An 18,672-nucleotide genomic window follows, 5' to 3' on the forward strand; every position below is an offset into this window, starting at 1 on the left:
ACATTAGTCATTCAGGGGTACTTCCTATTTGTTTAATCTTTATTTTTGTACGGGCAACATAGCCTGGACTAAGGCCACATACCACAACATATAGCCTAAGTCTGTTAGATAGATCTTTATACAAATACACACAACTCAACAGGAAAACACAAACAAAACCGTATCATCCATTATCATATGACTGATCCTTCTTTAAAAACTGTTTAAACTTGTGTCGATCTTCATCTGGTCAAACTGCTTCTGTTATCACCTTATTTAGAAAGGGGCAGATCTCTTAAATGACTGGATTCATCATCATTAACCCACTCTTTGTGGTAATGTGTTTTAAAGACAAATTTTATTTAGGAATATACATCATCTCAAATTTTGACAGTAGGCACCCCTACAACAGTCCCTTCTCATTTGAGCTGATGTTGTACTTTGTTGGTGCATATTCACATACAAATTGCAATAAAACTAAATGCTACAAAACAACAAGAACAGTGTATGCGGGCCCTTAAGGTCCAGCATTTTGGAGAATTTGCCAACTGTTGGTAATCCAATCTCATGCCCTGTTTAGTTAGTAATGCATACTCTTGCTGCCCTCTGCTTTTGTGCTGTACTGTCCGTTGTTATTTACTTAGCTCATTTTTTGCACAGCCAACAACGTCTAAATATAGCTTGTGTGTGTGTGTGTGTGTGTGTGTGTGTGTGTATGTGTGTGTGTGTGTGTGTGTGTGTGTGTGTGTGTGTGGGGGGGGGGCGGGGGGGGTCCTCTCTCAGTGTATTTGTAATTTCCACCTTAAAACACTGTTTAATACATTTTGTCTCTCTCCTGACCAGAACAACTGACTAAGCGTCAAAATATATAACGTTTATTTCTAATTATGAAGCCAAAAAACACCAATTGAAACGAGAAACCCCCACTACTACAGTAATTACGACCGATAGGCTTCTCTGGTCACAAAATGCGCATGTCTCAGTATTTACGGTAAACAAGGAGGAAATCCCAGCATGTGATTGGACGAGCGGCCAAGTTCTTCTACACTGCGTGAGGGTCTCCTTATCGACACTCCGCATCAGTAGCTGCTGGGCTAGAGACTCACTGAGCAGTCGTCCGGCGTGAAAAGAAATATGCTTTGAAAAAAACTGTGACCTGACCAAGGAAACGAACTGCAGTGTTATAACATTCAAGAGCAGGTAAGCCGAATCATCCTTCTTGAAAAGGGGAAAGTCTAGGTCGATATTGAAGAACTTCCCGTTTCTGAATTGCGACAAGTGGGGGATCTCAATGAATGACAGCAAGTAAGGCATCAGGCTAAAAAAGTGTTGCGTAATATCGTGTCAGTTCAGCAAGCCTTCACAAACACTGGCTGTTGTTTTTTATTCATTTATCAAGTTATTCATAGAAACTGATGCTCAAATAACGACATCGCCTGGTGTATTTTAGTTATCAGCTAGCCAAACGCTTGTAGCAGTTGTTAGCTGCTGTGTGGGGTCGATTGCTAAGCTAACCAAGTAGCCTGCCACTTCTTTCCACTCCCACACTGAGGTAGAAACAGGGAGAGGGTGAATCATTCTTTCATTGTATCAGTTACACATTAAGCAGAATGAAAACATACTCAGATATCACTATTGACCAAAGGTAACTGAGGTTATTACATTTACAATATTGTCAGCTAGAATATTGTCAGCTGGGTTCTTCTGCCAACCATTACTAACAACAAAGATGTTATTACTATAAATCAGGGTTGGGAAGGTTACTTTGGAAATGTACAGAATGGTTACAGAATATTAGTTACCCTATTTAAAATGTAATTAGTAACGTAACTAGTTGAATTACTTAATCCAAGTAACGTAACTTAATACATTTGAGTACTTTTTGATTAATTTTCAATCAATTGTCTAACACATGTTTTCAACAGGGTACCCATTAAACCCACCAAAATCGAAGTTCAGGTGTTTTTCATGGACACTGACATGATTTATAAGGGAGATCATTTCTTATAAAGCAAGATTTATCTCTCATTTGAAAATGTATTCATTAGTTAATGTAGATTTTGGAATATAGAATAAAGATAGGCATGGGCTCAATCGGTACAATGACACAATTTAACCCCATTTCATGATTTAATTACAATATATAAAAAAGAAAATATTGATTTCAAAGAATTAAAAACAGCAATATATGTATTCAGTAAAATGTTAAAAATTAAAAAAATATGAAAAAACCCTTCTGAGCAAAATCTTAAAGGTAGGACTTCAGATGTAACACCCTTTGTAATTATCAATATTTTCTGTAATAAACTAATTTAATTACACATTTTTTTCAGTAGCTGTAACAGATTACAATTACATTTATTTTGTAATTAAATTACATAATGCCATTACATGTAACTAGTTCCTTCCAGCTATAGAAATAATCAACTGCTAGATATTGCTTCAAATAAAGCAACAAGATGAACAAGTCAGTGTGTTAGAGAGAAAGAGAATAATAACACCTGTCACAAAGTCACACCCAGGTGTTTAATAACTGTAATTAATGTCTGTCTGTTGATTTAAGGTGACATAAGTACAGATACTCTGTAAGATTGTTGACATTCCTTAGGATCATTTTCATTCATGTTCTGTGCACTCTGATACTGGCAGAATTCACCTCTAAGACCGTAAAAATGACACATGACAGCCTGCGTGTGGGTGTGGTGGCTCGCTTTCATTGAAACAGAATACATGGTGTGCAAAATATAAAACAGTGGGCTGGCTCTCTGTCGTAGTAATTTCCTGAGTGAAATCGTTGGTAATTACATTATGCCAAGTTCAGTCAATACAAACTTTATTATTAGGGCCCGAGCGGCGACTGCAAGTCGCCTGGCGAAAGCCCTATTGAAATTGTAATGTTTATTATTATTAGGGCCCGAGCGGCGACTGCAAGTCGCCTGGCGAAAGCCCTATTGAAATTGTAATGTTTATTATTATTATTATTATTATTCTTCCGACATTTCGTGCCCCAATTTCGCCCCTTTCCCAAATGCGAAAATGCTTATACTTTTGCACGGACGTCCGGCCTCATCCGAAATGCGATATTTTTGGGTGATCGCACATGGTGGACGCAGAATGGCGGAATAGCGCCCCCTACAAAGTCCAAAAATGCCCATAGGGAATTTTGCTAACTTTGTCCTATGCTCACAAAATTCGGTGGCTCTCACGCCCACATACTTCATCCAATCAGCTTCAAACTTGCTGGACATGATGATGGCTCCGCCCTGAACGTCCCGATATATTAACTTCCCACGTAACTCATAGCGCCCCCCGGTGGTAACAGGAAGTTAACTAAGATTCATTAAAATTACATACTTTGCCCCATCAACTTCATTCAGAACCAGTTGGTGAAGCTACATTATGAAGACTGTGAAGCTACGAGTCATGGCGTCCGTGTGGCGACGCGGCGACCATCAATTCCTCGCCATGAAAATACGTTTGGCTTTTTGATGGCTTTATTGAACTCGTATCATCATGAAAATTGGTACACAGGTCCAGGGTGCCGACCTCAACGTCTCCATTCGCTCATAGGCGATCTCACTCGTGTCGCCCCCTAGTGGAAACAGGAAGTGCCATATTTTACATCATCATTGTGCGATTTCCACAAAACTTCACATGTGTAATCACTGTCCCACCCTGAACGCAACCGCTTTTGTTTTGTTACACTCTACTGCCCCCTGGTGGATGAACCATCAACCTCTCATAACTCCTTCATGCTTTGTCCAATTCACTCCAAACTTCACATGACTGATGAGTGGCCGCCCTGAAAACACCAGACCATATGTGTAACTACCTGTGACTGCCCCCTACTGGATGAACCAAACATTGCATTTTTGGCCTCCTTCCAGGTTTTTTCTCACTTTCTGCTTCACGCCACAGCCCCGCCATGCCTCAGGCCCCGCGGTGGCATGGGTGAGCGAGGGCCCGCCATCGCTGCTTGCGGCTTTAATTTTAGATTATGTTTCTATTTTAAGAGAACTTCCATACCAAGTAATGAAAAACTCAATAGTTTGGCTATATTGTACTGTGTGTCCTATTTGTTGCCATGTCTGTTAATAATTTAACTGAGTTCATCAGGTGCAGTATTTACAGTATGAGGACAAAGTATATTTAATGATGAAAGAAAGTTCATTTCTTGTAGCGTACCCACATTATTAAATGATTCTACTTGATGAGGTTTTAAATATCAATTAGGAAGACCATTTTCTGGCTGTGGAAAGTGTTCAGGAAGTGAATGCTCACTAATACTGGTACAAAGCCGTCTCATTACCGTTTCTATGCCACAATTACTGTGCTACTTGGCAGACACAAAAAGTACGATGCAAGAGATTATTGAAAACCTCGGCATGTTTGTTTCCCTCGAGTTGACATGCTGATAGAAATCTTCTGATGGGGAAAGGTTTCAGTCATTTCCTGTGAATCAGAAACTTAAATCATCTGTACCGTTGAGGTTTTTCATGTTGGAGAAACACATCGGGAACCAAAGGTAGATCTGGATTAACAGATCTACTGTCTCGCACAGTGTGTATAAATAAAGACTGGAATTCACTAAGGCTGCATCAAGGCTTTTTCCCCTCTGAAAATTAAATCTACAGAGAGTGAAATAGTTGATTGTACTCTATGTGCCACTTAAACAGGCTTAACTCTGCTTTCTAGGCAATGTTTCTTGGATGTATAGTTGTAAGCATGGACACGGCCAACTGGCTGGCTATGCTTGTAATTTCTTTCATCAGATATTCTGGTCGAAGCACATGATGAGACCACAGTGCTTAGAAACAAGACCAGGCCAAATGAAAATCACTGCATCAGTTTGCCAAGAATTTATAAGGTCAATTTGTAACTAATCTACGCTAGCGTGGTGTGATTAAAGAAACATGACAACTGTTATGTAGTGTATGACTATGTGTGTAACATCTTTGAATGCCTTGTCTCTCTGATATTTGCTTATCTTATCCCCATTTATGCTATCTTGTGGTTTTATGTGGGTCATTATGACTCTGATAACATGGGTGGGCAAGCAAGAATAGTGCCTTTAGGAATGGAGAAGGGAAGGAAGAGCTTTGACAGTGCAGATAAGGGCAGTTTGTTGCATTAACTGGCCCCTGACTTTGTTCACTCACCACTTGAGCTCAGCTGCACAATGGTCCGGGCTGCAAAATCATTCAGAGGAATCATTTGCTGGTTTGTGCTTCTGTAGGCATCTTACATGATAGTAAACTGAACATGTTGGTTAGACAAAAACTGCAATCATGTCACCTTTTCACCATTAACTGACAAAATAATAATTATATTTTTTTATCAGAAAATAATGGTTACTTACAGACCTACTGGTGTTTTTGTCTATTTGTTACAGCTGACTGCTTTGACCATAGTTTTTCGCTTGTGTCCTGTAATTCAATGCAATACCGCTTTTTAGACTTCTTCCAGCCTGGATCACAAAACTACAAGGAACTAAAATAGAGACTTGTTTGTGTTCCTGTTCCTCACATAATGTGCTTACAGGTCCAGTTGCATTTCCCTTGGGTCAGATCTTGTCAACAGGCAAAACTTACCACTTGTGTTACCAAAAGAAATGTCAGCTAGATGATAAAGTTGATTTTTAAAAAAAACAAACATAAGCATAGTATTTGGATTGTGAAGTCATCTTAGCTGTGTATCCTTTGTGGCCCCCTATACTCTTTTTGCTTGAGCAGTATAAGATTGCATGACCATATATCTCTAGTATGTGGCGATTTAAAGTTGTTTTTTTAAAGCTTTTGGCAAGTTTGAACAGAAAGCAACTGTTTTTTTACTGGTTCTTCTTACAATAACTATCAACAGCGGGAACAAAGCTGTATATATTTGTCTACAACTTACAACGGTGTATCAGAGGGAGAGAGGGCTGGCGCATTTTATGGCAGTGGCAGGTACTCTCGGCACTTCCGGTGGCAACTCCAGCTGATGGATGAGCTGCCACGGTAGCTGCCGGTATTTCGGCAGCCCCTGCTGCCTTCCTGCACCCAACACAACAACATAATGTAGCAGTGAAGCACAGGTCACATGCATGACATACCACTTACAATGATGGTACTATTCCAGGCCACCAACAGCAGCTAAAAGTAGGGTAGGGGCCCTCGTGTGAAGTGAGTAGGCAGTACTGATTGTTGATTTTAAGTATTCAGTATTAAGTATAACTTTTTTTTTGGTCTCCTTCACTCCCAAAATAATTGAAATAATTTACTTTTTTCCCTTCAGGTTTGCTTCATAGATGCAGATTTCCACGTAACATTTCTGTGATTGTTAGATGGAGTTTTGCCACTAATGTAAGATACATGCGTCTGCCTGTCTTTCCCATCCCTCCGGTCTGTCGACTGATGTCATTGAGATTTAGGCTAGTCTGTTCCTTTTCTTCATGTGGAGCTCATCACGACAAGGATTATGACAATCTTTCAAAGCTTTGTGTTTCAGATCATGCACTAAAATGCTTCTGTGTACAATCAGATTAATGACTGTCCACTGCTGTCAGTGTTTGTAATCTTGGACTATGCGACTGTCCAATGCGCTTTGTGTGTGTGTGTGTGTGTGTGTGTGTGCGTGTGCGTGTGCGTGTGCGTGTGCGTGTGTGTGTGTGTGTGTGTGTGTGTGTGTGTGTGTGTGTGTGTGTGTGTGTCAGTTGGCCAATAGCGTTCCCTGATTAAAGCTTAATGTCATACCAGGATATGATAATGGTGCTGCTGATGTCACAAGCGTAAAGGTTACAGTAGCAGTGTACTTCAGGTCTTGATTGTCTAAGGCCAAGAGTAGCTTAACCTCGAAGCAATAAATAACACTGTGTTGATAGCAAGGAAAAGTTTCATTTTCATCAAATTGACAGTGGATTTTCTTATCTTTTCTTTCTTATCTTTTCTCATGGGAAGCAAACTGTAAGAGATGGCAGCAAGCATTAGTTTTACAGTTATGATGTCCCCAAACTCATGAGTTGTTTATATAGTTTAGAAACATTTAAGAATTAAAAACAGGTAAAAGTGTAAAAACACACATTTTTGCAAAGAGTTCCTGCTGGTAATATTCACTATCCCAGGACAGCTACTCACCTCAGCTGGCTTCTGAATCCATTGTAATTTTCCCAGACTGAAAAAAAAAAAGCTAGTCAATGTTTGTCTCTCTCCTTCCTCAACAGCTTTATTACCTGTGCACTTTCCAGACCAGATACTGTCCAACATGTTGTCCAGATTGAGGACAACCATGTCCCTGCGGCCTTGTGTGTCTGCTTGCAGATGGGCTCACACCAAAGAGAAAGGCAAGCCACTCATGCTCAACCCCCGCACCAATAAAGTGAGTGGATCACCTCTTTTTAATTGTGTGTGTGAACATTTGACACATGATAGTTGAGCAGATGGCAGCTTTATGAACATGTGTTGCAGCATGACAGGCCATTTGTTTTAGATCTGTGCCAATTATATCTTATAATCAGGCAGGTTAATTACTGTACATGTTTGGTGTGCCAGGGTGGAAAATGACAGAATTTTATAACATTATTTCGTTATGATGGAGAAATAAATACAAGGAAACTGACTGTAATCAACAGCTAGATTATACAGAATATGTTCTTTTGATCAAGGTTTTGGCTGTTAATAATTTAGTCCTCACATTCCCTCCTTCACTTTTCCAACCTTTCCCTGCCCTGTCTCTCCTTTATCTCCTTGGAGATGACAATATTTCTGTTTATATCGCAGGATTAAAATAGCAGGGGAGTTGTGTTGTAATGTGACAGACAGGGATTGACGTGGAGGCTCTGACGTGTTTGACAGACAGTCTTTCATCAGACTACATATCTGTGGGATATACAAAAATATTTGTCAGTTTTAGCAGTATAGCTATTTTAATTGATTCTCCATATTTTACAAGAAGTATAGATTAAGTCAGCATTCATAGGTAAGCATTACCAATTAATTAAGCCTATTGTACAAACCTTTGATGTAGCCTGGTCCTCTCCAGCACATGGAGCATATTAGACAGAACAGTGTGTGTTTTACAGTAAAGAAAATGTGGCGTTGTAAAGTGCAGGCAAAAGCTGCATCAGTTAAACGCAGATTATAATCCCAAGAGGACATGTACATAGACTGCTGCGGACACCACAGGCGTGTTGCAGCTCTGTCACAACAATTTGGAGGTACGTGGGCAGTGTCTAGGCGTACACACTCAAAATTTACATCACGTGGACACTCACGTACTTGCAGATGCTGAAGGTATTAGTAGCAGTTGTACTTGTATCACAGTGATTGGTAGTAGCTAGAAAAACTTGCCCATTGCATCAGAGCCAAAGGTTTACCATCAGCTGACTGGTGGCCTGACTGGTTAATTTTCCTCTGCTGTCTGACTCAGGCCAGCTAACACTTAAATGACCTTAATGGGATGGTTTTCAGGAATTTAAGAAGCTTAACTAATAACTGAAAGGCTTAAATAATTTATCACATCATTTTAATCTATTCAAATTAGCTGTGTTCAACTTGTCATTTTTAAAATCCAGGAGCAATGAACATTTAAGTGAAATAAACTAAAAACATACTGAGCTATTTCTGCTGACTAATGTAGAGGAACACGATTTCTTAAACACTTAGCTAAACACTTAGCCTTACACAAGATTTGCTGACATAGCCAACACCATTTCCTTTCTGAAGCTAAAATTCTCACATTTTTGATAGACAAATGATTGAGTAACTTTATAGAAATGTGTCTGTTGGATTGGAATAGTGTTGAATCATCTCCAAACTTTCTATATGTAACCGTTTATTACTGCACTGCAAAAGAATCAAAATGTGATTCAACTTTTTTTTTTAATACTTTGTTGTCTATTTTATTTGTACAACCCATTACAGAAATGTAACATATTATAAATGTATTTATTATTTTGTGCCTTACGTTTGGCGTTGTTTCATGCTGTGAAGTTTTCCTGCTGCTGGTGGTTTCAGGTTTTTAAAGACTGGACAAATGACATTTGTAATATGAGGTTTGTGATGCTTGAGGAGACATGACCTTACTGTACAGGTTATGCTTAACTTAGACGAGACGCATGCTATATATAGACGTCCCAACCTACATGTAAACTGTTCCCTGGACAACTGACTGATGACCCTTGGAGTACACACAGCAACTATAGTAGAGACCCGTTACACTTCTGGCCTGATTTCTCATTGTGCTCATTACATATATATGGATCTAGTTAAAAACCTTATTCTAGCTTTGCCGCTCAAAAATAACTATGGTGTGAAAAGGCACTGGGGAAGAAGATTTGAGGCCAAAGGCTTTTTTAATGGTCTTAGTGAGCCGTACTGTAGGGCCGCAACTGTATGCCGCAGGGACTGCTTTACTTATTAATTATATGATTGATTGATTTTCTAGATGAATCGTTTTTGATCATTTTATGAAAGAACCAGTGTGTAGGATTTTTTGGAATCTAGGTGTGAGGTTGCAGATTGCAACCAACTGAATTGTTATAACAAAAATACCAAATATATTACAGCTTTCAGTTATTTGGAAGCATTTTTTGCAGGTCTGTGGGTTTTTGGGTTTTGGTCTGTTGGTCAGACGTAACAAGACATCTGAGCATGTCATCTTGGGCTTTAGGTAATTGTGAGGGGCATTTTCACTATTTTTTAAAACATTTTTTATAGCCCTTACAATCAATTAATGAAAAAATCGCTATTTTCAAATAATTGTTCAACTGCAATTTCAGTAAAAGTGTTTAAACATTCAAATCAAGTTAGAAAGGGAACAAAAAAAAGATTTCAGAGGTTTGCAGCATGTTACATTTTGTTGAGAGGAATTGAGCACCAGAGCCGAGTGAAGTGAAATGCTCCATCAGCATGACTCAGCATTTTGACAGGGGAGCCCCCAGCATTCAATGCTCTCACAATATAATCAGCCCCTTCTCCAGCCCCAGACATTATGGCTTCCATGTGTTATGCCCATATTTCATTGAGGGCTGGGTCACATACACATACATGCACACAGACATGTAAACATGTCTCACCCCCCACCCATCCTCTCTTTCTTAGAAGGGGAGTTTTTGCCTTCAGTCGTCCTTATTGGCTTCTTACGTCCTTTCCTTACTTTCCCCTCCAGCAAAATTGCTTCATGTGGTCTGCTCGTTTTCCTCAGCTGTCATTTTAAGGGTCACTAGGGCAACCTGATCTAAAGGCTCATTAGTGATGCAGTGTGCCCTCTAGTGACAACTAGAGGATGTGAACATTTTCTGCAGCAGGGAAAATTTGCACAGTGATTCAGAATATTTTATTTTAATTATGAATATTAATAATTCTAAGTATACAACTTTAAGACTGTACATGTTGGAAGCAAAACTGACAGAAATACTTGTAAAATGATGTCCATATGTTGCACACAACACTGTTATTATAGTATGGGGGAAGACAGGGTTAAAATATTTAACATTTATGAGACCAACTTTCAGTAAATACTTCATTGCCACAGTTCGTATTACGCTTATAAGGTTTGATTTTTCATGCCCTGTTAGCAGAGATATCTACTCATGCACCACCATTATTTAATTTAGACTAATATGTAGAATAAACACATAGATAACCAGACAAGACCCTTATCTTCTTTACAAAAAATGTGTAGGATTCAGCATTGAATCTGTTAGGTCTTCCAAAATCATTCATCTCTTCTGTCTCTCCTCAGGGTATGGCCTTTACTTTACAGGAGCGACAGATATTGGGGATACATGGTCTGTTGCCTCCCAAAGTGGAAACACAAGACGTTCAGGCCATGCGCTTCCAGAATAATCTCAAGAAAATGAGTGACCCCCTTCAAAAGTAAGGACATAGTTTGCTCAAAGCTGGATATTGTTTTAGATATTTTAAGGTCTCGTCATAATTTGCTCATTGTTTTCTATTCATCCTTCCTCCTCCTCCTCCTCCTCCCACTCAACTCAAATATATACTGTGTCACTTCTCCTCTTTTCCTCCTGTCTGTTTCTTCCTTTTCTCTACAGGTACATCTACCTGATGGGCATTCAGGAAAGAAATGAGAGGCTTTTCTATAGAGTGTTGATGGAAGATATAGAGGAACTGATGCCGATAGTCTACACTCCCACTGTAGGCCTGGCCTGTACACACTATGGACACATTTTTAGAAGACCCAAGTAAGGATGTTGATTATCAAAAATAAACTACAAAACTTTCCTACTTAATGTAGGATTTACATTTCTTGTTTTTGTTATGTATTTATAGTTGCTATGGCTGATACACATGTATGTGTTTTTTAACTCTGTAATATCTGTGTCGGTCTCAAAGATCCAGTATCAGTTGAGCTATAATGCTAAAGTGTTCCATTAATTAGAAAACTATCTTCTTTTTCTCACCAGAGGCTTGTTCATCTCCATTCGAGACAGAGGACACGTCCGCTCTATACTGGATAACTGGCCAGAGACCAACGTTGCTGTGAGTACCATAACACTATACCACTGTATCACCTTCTCAGCTAAAATCTATATCACAGTGTGATATACAAGAGACTCCTTGAGCCATTCATCCCTTCAAAACCCGCAGATTGAGGATCTTAGAAGTGAATCATGAATATGAATATCTTCACTTATGGACTCTGTGGCTATAAAACTATGAATGTAAATCTGAATATCACACGAAGTCTGGGGAAGATGTGTTGATTGAACTGTTACTTTCTGCATTTCTCCCATTTACCCTGCCACAGTCGAGTTTAGTAATTGCTCTTAGCTGTGTGCTTTTAAAATACTTATCCACAATGTTGCTGACTGATGTACTTCTTCCTTCACTCCTCTTCTCTCTCTGTAGGCTGTAGTAGTAACTGATGGAGAGCGCATTTTAGGATTAGGGGACCTTGGTGTTTACGGCATGGGCATCCCTGTTGGAAAGCTTTGCCTGTACACTGCCTGTGCTGGCATTAGACCTGAGAGATGTCTGCCTGTGGTGATAGATGTTGGCACAGACAATGAGGTAGGAAGGCTTCTTTATACTGTAACATGTGTATAAATGCTTCAGGAAAAGTAGAACACCTTATCACCCTTTATATATTTGTCTTTGCTGTCCAACCAGACTCTCCTCAAGGATCCACTGTACATGGGCCTGTATCAGAAGCGAGACCGCTCTCAAGCCTATGATGATCTGATTGATGAGTTCATGGAGGCTGTGGTGGAAAAATATGGACAGGACACGCTGATCCAATTTGAGGACTTTGGGAACCATAATGCCTTCCGCTTCCTCAGGAAGTACAGGGAGAAGTACTGCACCTTCAATGATGATATCCAAGGTTCTTGTCTAACTCTTCACACAGCACTTGAGGGTTGTCTTATATTATGTGTATATTGCACACATGATTCAGTTTCAGTCTGGTGTCATTTTTGGAGGACAATAGCACCACCAAAATACTCCCCATAAAGTACCTACAAATTACTTTCCTCATAATTGTTTATTTTTGGAAGCCAATTTTAAATAAGATTTTAGATTTTCTTCCTTCCAGGCAGCTGCTGGTCTGCTTCATTGTTAAATGTTATGTTATTCTGCATGTTTCCAGGTACTGCATCTGTAGCCCTAGCAGGTCTGTTAGCAGCTCAGAGAGCTGTTGGCAAACCCATCACTGAACACCGGGTGCTTTTCCTGGGAGCTGGAGAGGTAAGATAATATTTATCAGTCAGTCCTGGTTTCTTATTTCTTTGTTTGTTTTTTCCCTCTGTCTTCTTTACAATTTGGTATGTGAAAATCCCCCTGATCAAAATAAATAAGCAGGACCACAGTAAGAGTCATACTACCCCCTACTGACCACATATGATAATACAGATTAAAAAATGTTCAATATTACTTAAAAAATGAGTTCACAGTTCTTGAACAATGAAAAATGAACAATTAAAGAGATTCCCTTGAAATGCACGTTCAGTGTAAGTGATAGAGGCCAAAATCCACAGTGTGGATGCAAGCAGTCATTTTGGGCAACAATGTATTTTAAGTTTGTCTGGAGCTTCGTAATAGTTAGTATAGTAACAGAAAGAGGCAGTTTGGCAATAAAAAGACTAACATTGAAAGATATCTACTTGACTTGACTCACTGGACATTTTAGTTTCAGACAAACCTTTTTTGAGATCATTTTTTGGGCTTTTTGCCTTCATTTGAGTCAGTGGAGAGAGACAGGAGGCACTGGGGGAGAAAGAGAGACCATGGACATCGCAGTTATGTGCCATGTGCTGTAACTAGCTTCAGATAAACTCGTTTTATTATGCATTATATTGGGTAAGTACTTCTAGATTAAATTTGTTCTTTTTCTCTACAGGCTGCTCTTGGTATTGCCAACCTTATTGTCATGGCTATGATGGAGTCAGGAATGAGCCAAGCTGATGCTCAAGATAGGATCTGGATGTTCGACAAATATGGGTTGCTAGTAAAGGTCAGTGTGAGTGAGAACCCATTAAGGACCCAGAACATACAGTATTTGTCTGTGTGGCTTCCTGTCTGGTTCACTGCTGGTATCCTTTGTAATTGTTGAACATAGGTTTTACTGCATTGTTATTGATTTTGTTGTTGCCATCGTTTACTGTATTTGTCTCCAGGGAAGATCGCAGGGAACGGACACTAACCAGGAGGCATTTGTTCACGACAGTCCAGGCAATATACAGAGCTTCCTAGATGCTGTCAATACCATCAAACCCACAGCTATCATTGGTAAAGGGCTTGTACACATTTTTCTTCTCATTTGCTGTAATGTCATGCTCATTATCACATGTTAATATAGTGCAAGTTTACAAGTCTCCTGTCTCTTGCACCTTCCTCCAGGTGTGTCAGGAGCTGGAAGACTGTTCACCCATGATGTCATCAAGACCATGGGAGCCCTGAACGAACGACCAATCATCTTTGCCCTGAGTAACCCAACCACTAAAGCAGAGTGCACAGCAGAGGATGCCTACACACTCACTGATGTACACAATTCTTTGTTATATGTTGTATCTTTCTTTCTGTATTTCTTTTTGTCTAATTTGTAAATTAATACATTGTTAAGAAATAATTGTCAAATCAATATTTGTCTTTTTTTTTGTTTGATTCTTCTCTTCACTCCTCTTCTTTGTTTTTTGCCTCTTAGGGTAGATGTCTGTTTGCCAGTGGCAGTCCATTTGGTCCGGTGACTCTGAGTGACGGCCGTGTCTACACTCCTGGACAAGGGAACAATGCTTACATCTTTCCAGGTGAAGAGAAAAGAAACAGTGAAACAAAATGATGACTACCAATAGTCTATAGTTTTAAAAAGTAATAAAACATTGACTGTTTCACTGTTAGCAAAGGTCATTAGATGATAAACATAATGCAGTCTGAAAAACACATGCTATGCTCTATGCGCATTGCAGGTGTGGCCCTGGCTGTGATCCTGAGTGGAGTGCGACACATCAGCGACACTGTATTCTTAGAGGCTGCCAAGGTTTGAAGTCCTCACTAACTATCTCTACATCTCCTCTTCAAACTTGCTAGAACTCATCTTTGCCTCACTCTCACCCTGTCTGCACTCTCTTGCTAACGCTCATCTAAAACCCACGTTAACCCTTTGATGTCTCCTGTTCCCTCTTTCTAGACTCTGCCATAGCAGCTAACAAGATGAGGAGTTTTAAAAGGCTGATCCTGCTTTGCACTTTTTCTATCTGTGTTCTTCCCTCATTTGCTGTGCTGCCTTTGACTTAATAACCAATGCAAATTAATCTCAGGCGCAAAATTCCAACACTGTTTATTCTATAATGAAATGCTTTGCATGAAGAACATACTGTCATTAATAGTGGTAGTGGTTCAGTCTTTTGTCACTTTTCTGATCTTATTATAAATATTATTTTGCCATTGTTTTCTTATTGTGATCTGTCTGTGTGTGTTGGACCCTATAAGTTCATCTTTAGCCTAAAAGTATTTTCACTCCCCTAGACCCTGGCAGAGCAGGTGACAGATAAAGAGCTTGATGAAGGCAGACTCTACCCTCCTCTATCACACATCAGAGAGGTCTCGCTCCAGATGGCTGTCAAGGCAAGACTCTTTGAAATAATCATTTCTCTTCTCAGCAAAACTGAAAGCTTCAACTTCAGTTGGATGATTTTGTTTATGATGAACCTGTTAATGCTTGTCTGAGCCTTAATTTAGCCTTTTCTATCGTTATCTTATTTTACAAATATATGATCTTGTTCCACATCAGCCTGACAAACTAAGTAAACCATAACATTACATCTCAATTCTGTAGTATTTGTTCTATGTCATCTCTGTTTTTCTGTGCTTCTTAGTGTGAGTGCTAAACCATGCTAAACAGTCTTTTTCTATTCATAGGTGGTTGAGTATGTCTATGCTAAAGGCATGGCATTCCGCTACCCTGAGCCTTTGGACAAGGACAGCTTTGTACGAGCAACTGTGTGGAACACCAACTATGACTCCTTCGAGCCAGACACCTATGACTGGCCAGGTGTCAGCTACAGCCCCAAGACTGAGTAGAAGTACAACAAACCCTCACTATGTCCCAAGTCATGATGTCACTCTCTTCCTTTGTTTTCCACTTAACTCTTAGTCATAATCTTTAAAATGACCATAGTTATCTCAGTGCAAACACCAGCTTATGAAAATAGGCTATAATAGCTCCATACTGCTGCCATGTTACTGCATTTGCACTCATTCAGTCTTTATAAAGTCTGTGTGAAAAGATAGAGTGGAAAGTAGCACATGAATGGGAATTGTTATTTTCTCCTCACATCTCAGCTCTATCACCTCTGCGTCACATGTAAACCTGCACAGCACCTGGGGGCCACCTGGTGGTTGACAACAACAGTGTAGAAATCAGGATTAACTTTTTAGATACATAATAGTTCTCTGTCCTCTCATAAACTTACCTAAGTGAGATATATGCTATACTATATATACTAGAAACTCTGTGATTGCCATACAGTATACTCTGGCAAGCAGAAACTCAAACTTGCGTAAGAATTTAATATCCAATAATATATCTTGCATTGTTTACAATACATGTTTAAAACATCTGTGACACTGCTGCTGCTTAAAATGGTTATGAATGGTTATAAAAGTTACATTTGTTAGAAGAGTTAGTGTTTCACTCCATGTTTAATATTAAGATGACTCTGATAATATTTTTACTTTCCTGTGCACTCCTGATAGAGAACTTCTGCTAGAAAATGAAAGAATGAACTTCTTTAATTCAATAACCATTTCACTTACTGTCAACCTTTATTATATTTTCAAATGGATTTCTACACTTTTCTTTTCTGGCATCAGGTGGGTTTCTGGTGGCTCCACTGATCAGGTTTTTTTTTTTAACCCATCCTTATATATTGGTGACAGTGGTTATCAGAGGTAGCAGTGGTGCAGAGGGTTAAAGAGCTAGGAACTAGGAAAGAAAGAGAGGGAACAGTGTAACTCAGGGGTTAAATGAAGTTAAAGAAAATTAAATGCTGTTTAAACAAAGACCTCTTAATGGAAAATGATGAGATTTTATCAAGGGAAATCTATTGAAAATTATATCTAAAAATGTTGAAAGAATCTTGCAGCTACACAGTACTTGAGGAACCAGCATCCAGTCCAACATTTTGTTTATTCGAAGGCTTTTGTCACACTTTATTTATTTTATTTTATTTTTGGAGGATGTATTTAGATGTTTTGCCATTGTGCTATGTATTCATCAACACTCCTTTTTAATGAGTTGTGGTAGAAGTATCCATCCCTAAAACGTAACACTTTTGCTTAAGTGTGAATACAAATTGAATAGAAACCATACCCTAAATATTTAAGGAAACAAAGTGTTGTATTAAATGATTGGAGAAACATTATTTTCTATTAGAATTATATTTTGTTAACTGTTTATGCACCTTTTGTGGAAACTGTCTGCTAAAAGAGTACTTATAAAGTTGTACTAAGTATGTCTATGTGTGTAGGTTCGTGTGTTAGTCTTGTTCCAACATATTCAACCAGATAACAAGGTAACAGACTCAGCTTCTATTCTCTGTTCTGGTCTTCCATAATTATTCATGTTATTCATAATAACTTACAATACAGATTCTTTTTTTTCCTAACTTTAGATCTAGGTATTAAAAGGAGATAAAAGGAGACATTCTACTAGATTGCTAAATAGTTTACTCCTAATTAATACTGTGGGCAACTCAGAATTTGAGGATATTGTATGTCAGATTGTGGTACTGGTCAAAAACATTTTGACCTTTTTAATACGGTTTTCATCCTCATACGCCTTAATACACGACTCAATGACCCATACTGGCATTATTAATGTACTTAATGCTAAGTGCAATGGTGGCTACAAGCTACGCAGATAGATTGGGCTAGCAACACATTAATAATGGTAACAAGTCAGTCGTAACTATCAAGTATCAATACTGATATTTCTTTTTTGTAGTATCATTACAGCACATAGTACCTTTTACAAGGTCATAATATTCTGAAAGTAGAGCAACTTAACTATTTTCCAGTTATATTTTTCAAATAGTTCACATCCATATCTGTTTGATATACTACTGTTTTTGTGACAATTATCATACATGATATAGCGGTGGTAGGCAGACCATGCCATAAATGTCCATAAAATCTTTATTTTTTGCTTCATGTTCTAACAGACTCCTGCAATTTAGTGTAAAATGTGAGAATTGAGTAACTGACCTCAAACTGAACACAGACGCACACCCTCACATAAATGTGTTTCATGCTTCCAAAGTTAGCCAGTTCATTTAAAACTACATATGTATCTATGAGAGAGAAAATAATTGGGCCACTGTCTAAGTTGACCTCAGGATAGTGTACTAGGAGCTTGCAACCATCTGCATTGAAGTGCCTGCACAAGATGTGATGTCTGATCATAATCACTCCATGCTCCTTGATTTAGACCTCACAGCATGCTGCAGGCAGAGCAGATGGAAAACAGAACGCACTGCTATTATAAACACTGCTGTCAGTTTGTATTGTACAAAATGAAATAATTGTGTAGTATCCAACATGCAGCTTTTGATCTGATAAACTGTGCAGCTTCAACTTTGCCTGAAACATCTGTATAGTGTTGAAGGCAAAGTTTTCTACTCATAACTTTTAAAATAGTTTTATTTAAAAGAAACTATTTAGAAAGTTTTTTAAATACTCCATTATGTGTTCATCCAGTTGTTGTAACTGATTGTAATCATCCAGTATGCGTTTTTTATTGTCTTGTATAAGAAATTGTTGCTTGGTTTGGTCATGTGATAGTTCCTGTGCCCAAATTTCCTCCATATTTCTCCACAAGTGTATATTCTGTCTGTGCTAGGTACTTTGTGTCTGTTTCCGAAATTTATTTTTGTCAGACAGTAAAATTGCCTTACGTTTGTATGCAGAGAGCAGCATGTTCGTGCAGCTGAATAATACTTACGTGCTGATAAAAGTGCAGAATAAATACTTTTACACATGCACCCTTGCCTGCTGATTTTAATTCCATATTTTCTGGGACAGAACAAAGTATTCAGAAGGCAGATGCTTGCTTTATCTGCTGTTAAATAATCACTATTTGATGTAATCCGGTGCTAATCTTACATGGCATATATTTAGGCTAATAAATGTAATTAAACCTGAGACATTTTACTGTAAGAACAGGAAATGTGTCTGCAAAGTTTCTCCTGATGACTAA

General features: G+C 38.7%; 1 protein-coding gene across 1 annotated transcript; it reads left to right on the forward strand.

Moving 5' to 3' along the window:
• The first annotated feature begins 1,073 nt into the window (after window positions 1–1,073).
• On the forward strand, window positions 1,074–18,450 carry me2 (malic enzyme 2, NAD(+)-dependent, mitochondrial). Its single transcript, XM_062418093.1, has 15 exons — window positions 1,074–1,179; window positions 7,178–7,332; window positions 10,699–10,832; window positions 11,012–11,161; window positions 11,384–11,459; window positions 11,829–11,990; window positions 12,090–12,303; window positions 12,568–12,665; window positions 13,318–13,431; window positions 13,595–13,706; window positions 13,818–13,960; window positions 14,122–14,224; window positions 14,384–14,454; window positions 14,943–15,041; window positions 15,336–18,450. Exons 2-15 carry the CDS (start codon window positions 7,219–7,221, stop codon window positions 15,495–15,497), a joined length of 1,752 nt encoding a protein of 583 aa, XP_062274077.1. The 5' UTR covers window positions 1,074–1,179; window positions 7,178–7,218; the 3' UTR covers window positions 15,498–18,450.
• Window positions 18,451–18,672: the final 222 nt, after the last annotated feature.

This window comes from Scomber scombrus, chromosome 4 (genome assembly GCF_963691925.1).
Source record: "Scomber scombrus chromosome 4, fScoSco1.1, whole genome shotgun sequence".
NCBI lineage: Eukaryota > Metazoa > Chordata > Actinopteri > Scombriformes > Scombridae > Scomber > Scomber scombrus.

Excerpts from the sequence above, each read along its gene's own strand:
- me2 (XM_062418093.1), top strand. The coding sequence starts at position 7,219 with ATGTTGTCCAGATTGAGGACAACCATGTCCCTGCGGCCTTGTGTGTCT. Across the intron at positions 7,333-10,698 it reads TCAACCCCCGCACCAATAAA|GGTATGGCCTTTACTTTACA; the intron begins GTGAGTGGATCA and ends GTCTCTCCTCAG. Across the intron at positions 11,991-12,089 it reads ATGTTGGCACAGACAATGAG|ACTCTCCTCAAGGATCCACT; the intron begins GTAGGAAGGCTT and ends CTGTCCAACCAG.